At 40.2% G+C, this 13,773-nt stretch overlaps 1 protein-coding gene across 4 annotated transcripts in view; it reads left to right on the forward strand.

Moving 5' to 3' along the window:
• The window catches only part of ARID5B (AT-rich interaction domain 5B), a 175,599-nt gene that overhangs the window by 88,676 nt on the left and 73,150 nt on the right, over positions 1 to 13,773 (forward strand). For 2 of the 4 annotated variants that reach the window (XM_005602398.4, XM_005602399.4), the window contains one exon: positions 9,001 to 9,093. The exons of the other annotated variants lie outside the window; for them this stretch is intronic. In XM_005602398.4, coding sequence (XP_005602455.1) covers positions 9,001 to 9,093 — 93 coding nt within the window. The remainder of the gene's footprint in view (positions 1 to 9,000; positions 9,094 to 13,773) is intronic. 4 annotated transcript variants of the gene reach the window in all.

The raw sequence follows: 13,773 nt of genomic DNA on the forward strand, positions 1-13,773 counted from the left end.
ATTCTGTACCACACATTTGGTGACTTCAGTAATTGGTCAAATGTAATTTAGGTAACAGTATGCCTAGGCTGTAAAAATCAAATTTTATTAGCCATATCACCAGGTGGATGAATGGTGGAGCTGATGGCAAAGAGTTTATAGCATTTAGCAGCTACACCTTTGACACATGAAATTCATAAATTGCCCTAAAATACCTCCAAGGCCCTTCTCAAAAGGACAGTGTCTGCTTTCCTATGATTAAATAATGTTTATTTTATTAACTAACATATTTTTTGCTTTCTTCTGTTAAATGGGATTAAGGAGTGGAGGTGGTTGAGGGTGTTCAAAAGATAAATAAAACACAGTCGTTGCTTGTTTTGAGAATTTAAAATCTAATTGGGGAAGACAGGATTAACGCACCTGAAAGGTTAACTAATGTTACAAGAAAGTCAATGATTAAGTATTTGGTGAGCGTTGCAGAAAGCAAGTACGGTAGGAATTTCTCAGTAAGCCGGGGGGTGGGAGAGGTGGCGTGGCTGGAGATGGTGATCATGGGGAGGGTGGGGGAAAGTCTCACGGAAAAGGCAGTACTGGATCTGGTTTTAAAGGATAGAGAGAGAGGGTAATAGAAAACTGTTGGAAATATCTAAATTATAAAATGTGCTGACTCTCCACATTAAGAATGGCTGCCTTCACCCTGGGTCAACTGTTGGCCTCTCTTAGGTTTGTTTTCCCTTAGTAAATGGCCTGATGCTCTCTCTACCAGAGAGATATGAATGTGAGTTGGTGGACCAGGGCTGGGACGAACCCAGGCAGTGGCTTTAGAAGTGGAACTGGGCTTTCCTTCTTGGGCAGGCCTGCCCCCCTATTTTCTCCGTGTGCTGGGCAGCTTCCTTGCCTTTCCAGGGCTCGTCTCTGAAAACGGACTTTGCTGTGTGTGACAACCTTGCCTGGCTGCTCAGACACCTTCCCCTTGCCCATTGTTTTAATGTCCACTGAATAACAAGTCTAATTGAACAATAAAAGTAAGGCTTTTAAATCTACAATGAGTCCCTGTAAATAAATTCTCCATGGAATTTTATGAAGCTATTTAATGAAAAGTTTGATTAGAAACTATTAAAGAAAAAGAGAATAGATGAAATTTCATCATTTAGTTCCACATTACAGTAGTGTCATTTTGATTTTTATTTACATTGAGATATTCAGAATAGAGTAAATATGTCCTGGTTCTAATTAACTATCCTCCTAACTTGGGAAAGGTTATTTTAGGCTTGAAGGGTTTTGATAGCATACCATCTGCTTTCTTCGTTATATTTTATTCAAGTCCCTTCCTTGCTTACAGCACTGTGCAATGTCTAAACCTATGACATAAGCATAAATTGAATCATATTAATGGTAGGTGATTGAAAAGCTTCAGCCTTGACATCCTGCCCGCATTCTTCCATCTTGTCAGTTACAAATCTCTTAAAGGCAATGTGCTCTTTTCTTAGCACAAGAGAATTGGCTCTTTTTAAAACTAAAGCAATGGATTCCCCATTAAAGCGTTATGAAAACTGGTTGTATTGCACATGCAATTAGGAAATGAGATTATAATAAGAATGAGGGGAAAGTGACATTAGGGATGACAATATTTTTCATGAAAATCTTTACCTGATGCATAATCCTGCCCCACTATCCTGTTAGAATCTCCTAACCTGAGTCTTCTCCAACAGCTTCCCACTTTCCTTTTACCTCTTTTTATAATTCGATTCCTCTTTTGTAAAAACACATACTGTCATTTATATTGTGTTATTGTCTATGCTGTAGAGAAAACACATACATGCAAACATTTTGTCTATTTTTCCTGTTGGAACGATAAAATGTCCACCAGTTTGTAATGCACAATGTTTACATTAATATCACACAGATTGATTTCACATGTGTGAAGTGTTGACAGCTAAATCCAAACAGAGGCACACACAGTACTGCAGATAAATGGATAACTTTAAGGTATTGGCTTCTATCAGAGAGATTGTCAGGCAGACCCAGTATGCATAAATGAGATGAAATGAGTCCTCAAAGGTGGGTAGGCCTAAATGGATTAAGATAAGGTTGATTAAAAAAATAATAAAAATTCAGTTTATTTTGGTTAGAGTTTTGAATTGCAAAGAGACATAAGAAGTTGTGCTTCTAAGTTCTTTGGCAGATGGTTGTGTGTGTGAGTGTGTTTCTTGACCGAATGAGATGGGGTTAGAGAAAGGATGTGGTAATTTACCTGAGAGGAACAGAGATGAGATGGACTGTCATCTTGGTGTTTAGTCCATGTGTTGAACACAACGAGCTCTAATCTTCGGGGAGAAGAAGTTGGCTACGTCAATATTAAAACATATACTCTGCCAAAGGGCTAGGGGGGAGCAGTGGGACAGTATGGTACAGTAGAAAGAGTACTAGGCTTATAGGCAAATAGCCCAGGTTTAATCAAGGCTCAACTGTCTGATTTGCCGTGCCAATGGGCAAGTGACATAAGGTCCCTCACTTGTCCCTTCTGTAAAATCCAGGTGTAACAGCCCACTCACTAGGCTCAGGAAAATTTGTACTCACTTGATTAAAAAAAAATCTTGTTGGTAAGTGCAGACTCTCTACTGTTTCTGCTAGGATCTTCGGCCGTGGACAGCTTGTAGTCATCTAAACCAATCTTGCTCTTTGAATAATAGGGGAATCGTTTCCCTAAGGCTCCGAGGCTCTTACTGGAACCTTAATGGAAAGGAAAAGTTTTCTACGTTTTACAGTATGATTTAAAGAAGCTTTTCTGCACTGAACTTTCCCTCTCCGTTTTCCTGTTGGGTGAAATAATGACATTATGGACAAAAGAAAAGGCAAAGGGGGGTAGGGAAACAGAAGAGGGGACGAAACCTTGACTTTTTTATGAAAGAAAACTCAGGATGTATAAAATTATTTTGAACCGTAAAGGACGAGCTGGACTCTGCCTCTTCCCCTCTAAACATCACATGTTTTGCTGGAAATGAAAGGAAAGGCAGTTGTTTTGTTAAGGATCATGGGAATTTGTAAGTGAGTAAACACTTTTTTCCTTGCCAGAGTAGGTTTCATGGTCACAGTGGATGTCAATGATCAAATGGCTTTGTTCTGGCCACTGTCCACACTCGGGCTTCTGCTGCCTGCCCGCGGGGCCCACCGAGCTCCAAAATGATAACAAGGCAGCCGTTTCTCTTTCATTGAAGCCAAGTGGGGAAGAAGTTGTGCTGTTTATGCAGAAGACCTTGTCCTTCAGAGATCCCATTTGGAGGACTGCTTTGTCTTGGAAATTTTCTAGAGGTAGTATTTATCATTAGAGAATCGTCTAACCAAGACCGCTCTTGGTGCCTCCTCTTTATGTGCTGCCAAAGTGGGGACAGAGAGAATGTTAAGTTCATCATGCAAAATCATAAACCAGACCCAAATAAATCTGCTGGTTGAGGTGTATCGGATGTGCTCATAGTGCATGTAATGATTAACACATGGCCTTGGTTTCCAGGACAGTAAGATGCAAAGAGGGCTGGAGGGCAGACCTCCTTGGGCAGAGACATTGGAAGCTAGGGTACCATCTCTCTTGGGGGTTAATGAAAAGAGTTTTTATGTTGCTACCGTAAATTAATTTACAGAGTCATATGGAATGGGTAGGATTAGTGGATTTCTTTTCTATTTTTGGAACTTGAAAGGATATTTTAAAATAACTCTGGACTCCTTTTGTAGCTGAGTGGACTCAATGGGTTATTAAAAAGTTATTTGGACTCATGAGTACAATAAACTCTTGTTCACCCCAGAAGAAAGGATTTGTGTCTATATTGGCTAATATTTCACCTAGCATTTCATCTAGAAAAGCAAGAAAGTTATATCCCATTACATTAGCAATATCAACATATTCCTCTCTAGGGTGAAACAGATATTTTTATCAATTAAAAAAAAAAACCACACACACTACAGAAAAGAGCCAGGTCATTGAAAAAATCACAGGCAAAATTGCTAGTGAGGGTTAGGGTTGGTGGAATGAAGTTCAGAGTAAGTCTGTATTCACTTGATTTTTAAAATCCTCTTGATAAAAGAAGATTGTCTCTAAGCTCTTTCATCCTTTCCTGTCAGGGGAACTGGATTGATTTAAGTTTGTTGGACTGTAGATTAGGCTGTGGACTGAGGGATGCCTAGAGCCCAGCACAGTGCCTGATACACAGTAGGCCCCATCCATTCATGCATTTCACCAGTATCTATTCCACACCTACTATGTGCCAAGTATTGTTCTTGTCCCTGTGCACACAGTCATGAATAAGACAGAAAAATTCCCCACTCTTAAGGAGCTTACAATGTAGTATGTGGGGAAGATATTGGCAAAATGTGGGATAGCCGTGGACCATACCTCATAAATATAGACCATACCATAATCTTCACAGGGTGGTTCTGAAGATTAAATGTGTTAATGACTTAAAGCACTTAGATGGTACATGGTAAATACTACTTAAATACTCATTGTTAAGTATAAGAATCTTCTCTTACCTCTTGCACCACCCAACACAACCTTAACTACATATCAGGTCCATAGTGGTTCCTCAAAAAACACCCACAAAATTGTTTCATACCTATACAGACTGCTAGGGAAAATGAGGGATCATTTGCCACCAAAACTCATTCAACATCCATTCATTCCAGAAATATTTGTTTGTTTGTCCTTCCGCATGGAATGTGTTTCCCCAGATATCTTGGGTCTGGCTCCTTCTCATCATTCCAGCCTCAGCTCAAATGTCTCCTCCCCAGAGAAGTCTTCTCTGACCTTCCCCTTTCCACAAGTTGGGTTCTATCCCATCACCAAATGTATAATTATTTTCCTATAACTCATCGCTATCTGAAATTAACTCTTATATTTGTTTCTTTACATGTTTATATAGTCTGTCTCCCCCCTGCCAACCCAGACAAATATGTAACCTCTTTAAGAGTGGGGAAGTTTTCTGTCTTGTTCATAACCGTGTGCCTGGGGACCAGAACAATACTTAGCACATAGTAGATGTGTAATAAATATTGGTTAAATGAATGAATGGATACATGCATACTGTGTGTCAATATCATTGCTCTCCCTCATTTCACAGGTATGCACACTAAAGCACAGCAACATTACACAGCTAGCAGGTGCTAAAACCAGTATTTGAACCTAGAGAGTCTGGTTCAGCATCCATGCCATTAACCATTACACTAGACTGCCTCTCCTCTTAGAGCTAGCTCAGAAAGATCTTTCAGACTTCCTGAGATCAAGATGACTGGAAACAGATAACTGACCACCAGGTCTCTACACAATGAATGTACAATCGGTTCTGTAGGATGCAGAGAGCTTGGGTGTGTTGGAGCGGTTGGGACAGGAATGATCATAAAGATTCAAAATCTGAAAACCAGTGGCTTGGGATCAAGAAACTCTAATGCCAGCCACTATCCTCTCTTGTCCTCTCCATCTCCCTGCTTCAGGCCTTGCTGTCCTTTCATCTTTTTTCAGCACACCAGCTAGAATAATCACTTCCCTGCTCCAGTCGCTCAATGGCTTTCCATCTCATCAGAGAAGCAGGTATGAGTATAGAGCCCTTTAAGAGCTGGAACAATTTAGAAGTTGAAGGGGGCGGTAGCAAACTGTCCTGTGTTCTCATGGACTCTTTTTAAGACATGGGATTGCAATGCTGACAGGACTTTCATTATACACCTCTCTGTAATTTTCTGCTTAGAACGCATTGGCTTTCCCAACTTGGCATCCTCCTTTAATGAAAAAATTATAGGTCTAATTTCAAAAAATGAAATGTATGCAAGCTTTCCTGCTTCTGTCACTTCTTTATTCCTGTAGCACATAAATCATTTCCCTTTTTAAAATTAAATTTCGCTTGCCATGATTTGGTAATGGGTTTTCAAAGGAGGCAGAATAGCCAAGCTCTTGGCACGAGAGCCGGCTGTGCTGCCTGCTCAGGAAATCTTCTCATTGCTGGCTGGCGTGGACCTTGATTCCATCATCTGGGCTTTATGCTCCCTTTGGAAGTTGCCTAGAAATTCTCTCCCCAAGAATTTCTTCTCTGATCTGCCTTTTTGGCTCTCCAGTCGCCATCTTGGAGGACTAAAGAACAGATGGGATTTGGGCAGAAAAAGACTGATGTGTTCCAATGCTTCTTGGGTACTTGTTCTTTCATTCACTGAGCACTGACTCTGTTTAAGGCAGAACTCCAGGCATTGTTGGTCTCTGCTCTCAAGACACTTAAAAATCAAGTTGGCTGAGAGAAGACATAGAGCAATGGGCCACTGCAAATATTATCTGTGGTTCCTTAACAATTCTGCATTTTATGGTAACAGTTACTACAAGGCCACAGACCTAGCATGTTCTGAAGTGGGAGTTAGTACCTCCTCCTGCCCAGTCTGCTGACCCCAGTGGGCACACTTTTCCACCACAAAGTGAGAGAAGCGTGGAACTAAGGGTCGGGAGTTATTTTGACGTTCAGAGGAGATGACATCTGCCAAGCTTCGTAAGTGGGAAAGGTTTGCCACATAATGGACACTGCCAGGCAGTCTGCTAAGGGCTAACTGAGGAGGTCAAGCTCTAGGTGCCACCGGAGTTAAAAGATGTGTGAAAGAGGGCCCAGATGTCAGGGGAGGCCTCGTAGAGGAACTGGATCTTCAACTGGACCTTAAGGGATTCAAAAAGGAGGAAGTTTTTTCAGGTGAGGAGATGGAAAATACTTTGAACTTCGAAGCTCAAAGACAGAGGTTTTGTCCTCTGTCATTTTTAGCTTCAGCATAGACAAAAAACAGTCTCTACAAGCAAAATTCTTTTTTTCCTTCCTAGAAGATGTCACCTTACCCTGAGGGAGCACGTGCTCCTGAGCCCTTCTCTCACGGGCCTCATTGTGGTTTGGACCCAGGGGAAGCCTCTTGGAGGAAAAATCAACTTGTCTCTTATTAAATTGGAAATTTTCCCCTGGGTCTATAAGAAAGAAAAGGAGGGCTGCACCAGCTTTGCAGTAGGGGATATGAGAGTGAGGTGTCTGCTTGGTTTCCTGGCTGCTTAAAGGGCCACTTCTAGGCCAAAAGAGTAGCTTCAGAATAATCAGCTTTGACACTTTGCTCTTTGTCCCTTCTGTGTTAGTACTTTTCCAAAGTTGTTTTTTCCTTGTGCTTGGTATTAAAGTTAACAGCTTCAATTGCATTTCTCTTCACTAGATTCTAAGCTCCTAGAGGGGGTAAGAATCATGCCCTACTCATCTTTGTATCAACATGTGTTTGCTGAAATGATATAGAAACTCTGCTAGATTCCAGACAGCTTCAAATCTCCACCATCTTACTTCCTTTCTTAGAGTCAAGTATTTCTTGACCTCAATCTTTAAGCTTTCGCTCATTGCCAGTTGATTGAACTCTCAAGAGAAAGTGTCCAGCACAAAGGAAGTGGGTTTTTCTCAACATTTCCTCAACTTTTCAAACCAGAAGCACGTTGCTCATAAATTGGTCAGTGTCTTTGGTTGAAGATTGTTCATTTGTTACAACGCTTAACAGGCCCTGGAGATGGCACAACCTAGAAGGGTGTTCTTTCTGAAGAAGTTGAGGAGCATCCTTAAGTTAGGGCCATCGGTAGCCTGTACCCAGAAGTCAGCTTATCGACCTTTCCAGCCTCTAAACCACATATATCAGAATTCTTTGTGGAAATCAAGGAACAGTGACAGGACCATTAGCACATTGACAAGTTCTAATTAAATATGGGCTCTATGGGTCAGGAACAAGATGTAGATCACAGTTCAAGCTGGAATCATATCAGAAGGCATTGGGGAAGAAAAGGCTTAGCCAGTATAATGTTCATTATTAGGAAAACTACTTGATGGATGGCACTTAATGGCCCAAGGATATTTTATGGATCATTGACATGCTCTGTGTTATTTATAGATGAGAATGAGGCCTTCTGTTTCTCAGGAGAGTTCCATGGAGTATCCTGGATAAGGCAAGTTCACAACATGCAGGGTTTAGCAGGACACACTTTCTTCCTTAGAGTCCCAGACGTGAACATTAGGTCTTTAAAATAGAAGATTAAATATTTTAACATTGATGTCACACACAGTGCCAGAAACTATATTCTATCAGGACACTGACCCCTGCCCCATCCCCACACATAAATGACTTCAGAAAGAGAGAGGATGTTGGCACTCGTTGGTTCTTTTGAGGGTTGTCTTTACACATGACAGATCTTTGCTGTGAAGAATGCCTTGGTCCCATTGTTCCTGAGAGAAAGGAAATTGAAATGTGTCAGGAGTAGAGCAAACAGGCAGTGTTGTGGAGCCCCCATTAAATTGTCTTGCTGACTCTTGGTGCCAATGTCATTTGCCTGAGCTGAGGAGGTGGCCTCAGAAACGCAGAGATTGTGGCCTCAGCAATCCCAACCCTGGTGACTGCTCATCCCACTCTCTGCCCTGGTATTCACACCTCATGAGAGGAATGTCCTTCACATGGAAGAGCACTCCTCATACTTTTTAAAGAGACTTCACCCAGTCCATGATGTCTTGCCTCTAAACAACTCTGTATAACCAGGAGGACAGGTGTCATTGATTCCATTGGGCAGTTGAAGAACTGATCAGGAAAATCAGTGGCTAAACATTAGTGCAGTAATGGTAAGACCACAGTGGGATTGGGCATCAGCTTCTCGACCTGTGCTCTTAATGCCATACCCGGAATGTGGCCCAGTGCTGAAGGGCATGGCGTCGCAGCAGCAAGATTATGTGCAGCAAACCCTAATGAACCAGAATCTTCAGTTAACCAGTTGCTCCCAATCCCTCACCCTCTTTGTACACTATTTCAAGGAGGAAAAAAAAAGTAAATAGTAAAAACAGCTCATATGTTTTTCCAAATATTTTTCTCATTATGAAATTACTTCCATTATGAAAAGCACAAGTATACTAATAATAATAATTGCCATGCTTCTGTGAGCATGTACCATATGCCAGGCCTTATGCTAAGCCCTTTACATATGTTGTCTTACTTATCCCTTAGAGCGCCACTATATGGAAGCTCATATTAACCAGCACTTCACAGGGGACGAAACAGAGGCTACAAAAGCTTACATCAACCAAAGTCACAGAGCTAGTAAGTGGTCATGCTGGATTCTTGTTCAAGTCTGTCTGGCTTCAAAGCTGATATGCTTATCCACTCTTTGATATCATCTCTCTAAATAATCATCAATAATTGCATCAGTGTTTATCTATTTCCTTCCAGTCTTTTTTTCCAAGCATTTTTATTTACTTGAGAACATTTTATGTATGCAATTGTTGTATCTTAAAATTTTAGTTATTATAAAATAAACATTTCCCCACATTATTATAAACACCATTTTAATGGTTGCATAATACTGCATAAAGTGAATTTATCAGGGTTTACAGAATCCGTTTCTATTAGAAGTTTATATTGTTTCCTCCAGGATTTCATTTTGTTATGTTGCTTTGATGTGTAATGTATAATTAATATTGTAATGAACATCTTTATCTATAAAAGGATCAGGATTTTGATGGTTTCTTTAGGATAAATTCCAGGAATCTCTTATTGCCAAAACTATTTTCCTTCTAAGTCATAGCAGAGAGATCAGATAATCAGAGCCTGCTATGGCTTAGTTCACGAACAGCCCCATGTACCGAACCTTCTAGAGCTACGGTTGAGGACACTGAGGACCAGTGTTCAGAAGGAAGATCCAGAGATTCTGCGTGGCTCTAAAGAACAACCAGAAAAAATTTCCTCAATGAATACTGGGCTTAGGCAAGAAGGTGAGCTCAGGCAAAGATTTTCACATCAGCATCAGTCTCCTGAAGAAGTTACTAAAACTTTGATTTTTAGTCTCAGACCTCCTGAATTTGAAAGGGTAATGTCCTGTTACCATTATTTTAAGTCCACTTTATACACATTAAGATTGAAACTCAGTGCTGTAGGAATGCCTAAAGTTGGAGTTGGTGGCAATGATAATGGAGAATGGAAGTTGACATAGTAATTATTACCGTCAGCTCCTCCTTCCTTAATTGCTTCTGTCCAGGTGTGGTGGAGGAACCGTTGAGCTACAACCGGTGTTGACATGCGTGTCAGATGTGGTGAGAAGTAGCAGGAGAAGGCACGGTGTGTTCCTTGGACAGTCACAGGCTCAGGTAGAAGGCCTTGCCTTAAGGAAAAGTGCAGAGCTGTGATTTTGGGGGGATATACTCTAGTGCTATTAAATATCAAGAAATTAAGAAAAAGCACAACATAATAGAAAGGGCGCTTGACTGGGACTCAGGAGAACTGGGTTCAGAGTTTGACCCTCATACCAAATAGAGAGCTTTGGTAACTCTGTTAACTCTGTCTATCTGTGTCTTTTATGAGAAATGGAAGGTTGGACCAAATTTTTGAGCCTTTTTGGATCTCAGCCCCCTTTGAGAATCTGATGGAAGCTGTGAATCTTCTTCTCATAAAAATGTGCATGCAAACATCATCACCATCATCATCATGGCTTTGAACAATGTTATTAGCAAAAATTAACATATCGAGTAAATATAGAAAATTCTGCATATATTTTTCAGGATTCATAGACAATGTGAAACCTTAGATTAAGAACTCCTGGGCTGGAGGATCTTTAAGATCCCTTTCTGTTCTCACATACTTATATTCTATCAATCAAACAAATCACGATGTGAAATGATTCTCTGTAAACTTTACATGTTGTTAAGTAGGACAGCTCGTTCCCTGAGAATTCTGGTTAGTTAAAAAATAACAATAATACCAGTAGCTCATACCTTTTATTGAGAGTGTGCTGTGCATCAGGCACTGTGTGAGATGCTTAAATATAGTTTGTGTCCCTAAATGATACCCATTTGATGAATTGTTTTATTAAATATGACTGATCACTTCAGAGAAAGGCTTAGTGAAGCCAACTTTATCTAACATTTATTGAGCAGCTACTATATACATTATCTCCTTACACTCTCACAACAGGACTTTTAGGTAGGTATTGTTATCCCTGTTTTGCAGATAGAAAACCAAGGCTCAGAGCTGTTTAAGGAAGTCATCCAACAGTGCTGGTTAAGTGGTGGAGCTGGGATTCGAACCAGGCTCTGTGTACTTTACGGTCGGTGCTCTTACAGGGTGTGCTGGGCTCCTCTTTATAGTAGACTGTGAACTGTTCTAATTCACTAAATAATAATTATAAGAATCCTACTCAAAATTTCCGGGGCTTTTGTCAAATATATAAAGCAATTTTCCCATGGAGGTAGCCTGGTACATTCTTCCCATTCACCTGCAAAGTCTTTGCTTCCCCGCCCCTGAACAATGTCCGTTTAGTGACTCATGTGAGTTTAAACATGGCCAGTCACTTCAGCCTTATCTGACATATATTGAGCACCTGCTGTAGGCGAGTCGTTAGACTGGGAAGACTGCGAAATATGGCAAGGTTCGTGTTTCAGCAGGTACATCACCAGGCCTGCTGTCCCATCAGTGTGCATGGCTGGTCCATTCTCACAGGTCAGCGTGCTGTTTACAATCTAGTTTACACTGGACAAACTACAGGCCCCGGGCCACATCTGGACTGTCGCCTTCAATAGAGTTTTATTGGAACACTGCCACGCCATACTCATGAGCTTATGTCTTAATCTATGGCTGTTTTTGTGCTGCAATGGCAGAGTTGAGTATGCCCCACAAAGCTGAAAATATTTACACTCTGACCCTTTACAGAAAAATTTGCTAACCCTTGATACAGACCAAAAACTAGGTACTATATTTCATCAAGACAACATTGTTTGTAATACACATTTTTATATATACCGTTAGGAAATAAAAATCGTTATAATTGTAGGATGCCATCACTTGGGAGACCACGGATTCTGGAGACATTGAGATGTGAAAAGAATTGTGCATCTTACAATCAAAAGTCGGTACTTTTCAGAGAGATGTTCTAGAGACATTTAAAAAAATGTAAATATGGATTATCTGAAAGACTATTTTTCCCCTGCCCATAAGTCACCCAGTCTGTTGACTCCCCATGAAACCTATAATAACAGACCATGTGAGGGGACCCAGTGAATTAGAAAAGTGCTGGCTTTTTGGCATCTGTCTTCCCCAAGACTGTTGCTATTAATGAGTGCAAGAAATATTTTGGCCTTGTTCTCTGATACTATTTTCAACTCCTGTTAGTATAAATATTTAGGGTGTTTCAGTACAGTGGCTTGTGTGGCAGTAAAATTGTTAGTTCTTTTATCTTAGGACTGGAATATTTGAACAGTGTGCTTGTTCTTAAAATGTGTGATGAGGCCACGTATGAAAGGCTTTGTAGTAGATTGGAATGGAAAGCTTCTCAGATGCTGCTTATGGTCAGATTCTTACCAGTCTGAAAAATATGCTAATTACATACAAGGCTCTGAGCAGAGAGTGAACTCAATATTACAATCTTAAACTTCCTCCAAACAAAAACGGGACACCACTTAAGGGGAGGTAGTGAGTAACACACAAACAGCCTGTGCCTCGTATGTGTACACAAATTGACCATTACGTGTACACATGTTTGCATACTCACGTAAACTGCCCAGGGAACATCCATATTTGCAAATATGTCATAATTTGTTATGTTTTGTTTTTTCTGTTTTTCTTCAAGTATAGAAATTTAGGAATTCTGAGTCAGGCCACGTATTATTTGGCTAATTCAGCTGCAGAGTAAGTTATTAATGACCCCCAGATGTTGTTTATAGTGATCGGATATTTTCAGTTGTGAAATAATATTCTCTTTTTTTATGTGCAAGTGATATTTCTTAATATGCTTTCAGCATCTGAATAAAAGTTTCATGGCAGAACAGTTTGCATGTCCAATGTAATTGCTTCTAAGTGAGCTCTTCATTCTTCACATTTTTAGCTCTAATTGCTTTTTTTCCCATATGTCTAAAAATAAATATTTGCAAGTTTTGCGTTCTGCTCTTCATTGTAATACATAAAATATTTGTACACTGAGCAAAATTCACTGATAATGTTCGCAGTGGGCTATTTAGAGAAAGTAAGGTTTGTGTGGTAAGAGGAGATAAAACACGTTTTTGTTAGTATGAATGCCAAAGATAGCCATTTATCGTATTTTGAAAGAATATTTTTAAAGGAGGGGCCAGATATTTGACCTCTGGGACTATTTAAATAGATTCAGGTGGAAAAAGAGATCTAGGGTCACAAATAGTCTGTTTTGCTATATAATGGGTATTTTAAATGATCTTTGGAAGGTGGCAATTAATTTTTGATTATGAGGGACAGGGGCCCCACTATGTAAATTATCCAAGTCCCTGACTTCCTGGGCAGGCCTCCTCTGCCTTCATTTGAGTTTATTCCAGCTCATTAGCACCTCCATCCGAAGGCTGGCAGAGAAAAGGAGAGGAAGAAAAAATGAAATCACTTCTGCTGCTCTTAATGGCCTTTGGAAAGAATGGATCATGAATGAAATAGAAACCAGTGGGAAAAATAAGCTATTAGCTTTTCTGTGTTTTCTTTTATCCTTGCCTTGCTTCGTCGACACAGATAATCAATAGGTGGTTTAAAGACTTTTAAATGAACTCTACGGAAGAAGGCTGTGCAGTTATAATCGCAATATCACTATTCTCTTTACACTCCCAAAGACTGGGCGAATCCAGAGAAGTAAGTATTGACCAGTCTCCATGTTGACATGTTCTGAGCTTTAATTTTTGGGTAAAAAAAAAGCTTCCCCCAATCAGTTTTATGCACAGCATTCCCTTCCCCCTCCCCCATATTAAAGGTAACAATTATTTATGTTTGTTCAGATAT

The sequence above is a fragment of the Equus caballus genome, chromosome 1, assembly GCF_041296265.1.
Source record: "Equus caballus isolate H_3958 breed thoroughbred chromosome 1, TB-T2T, whole genome shotgun sequence".
In the NCBI taxonomy this organism is placed as follows: Eukaryota; Metazoa; Chordata; class Mammalia; order Perissodactyla; family Equidae; genus Equus; species Equus caballus.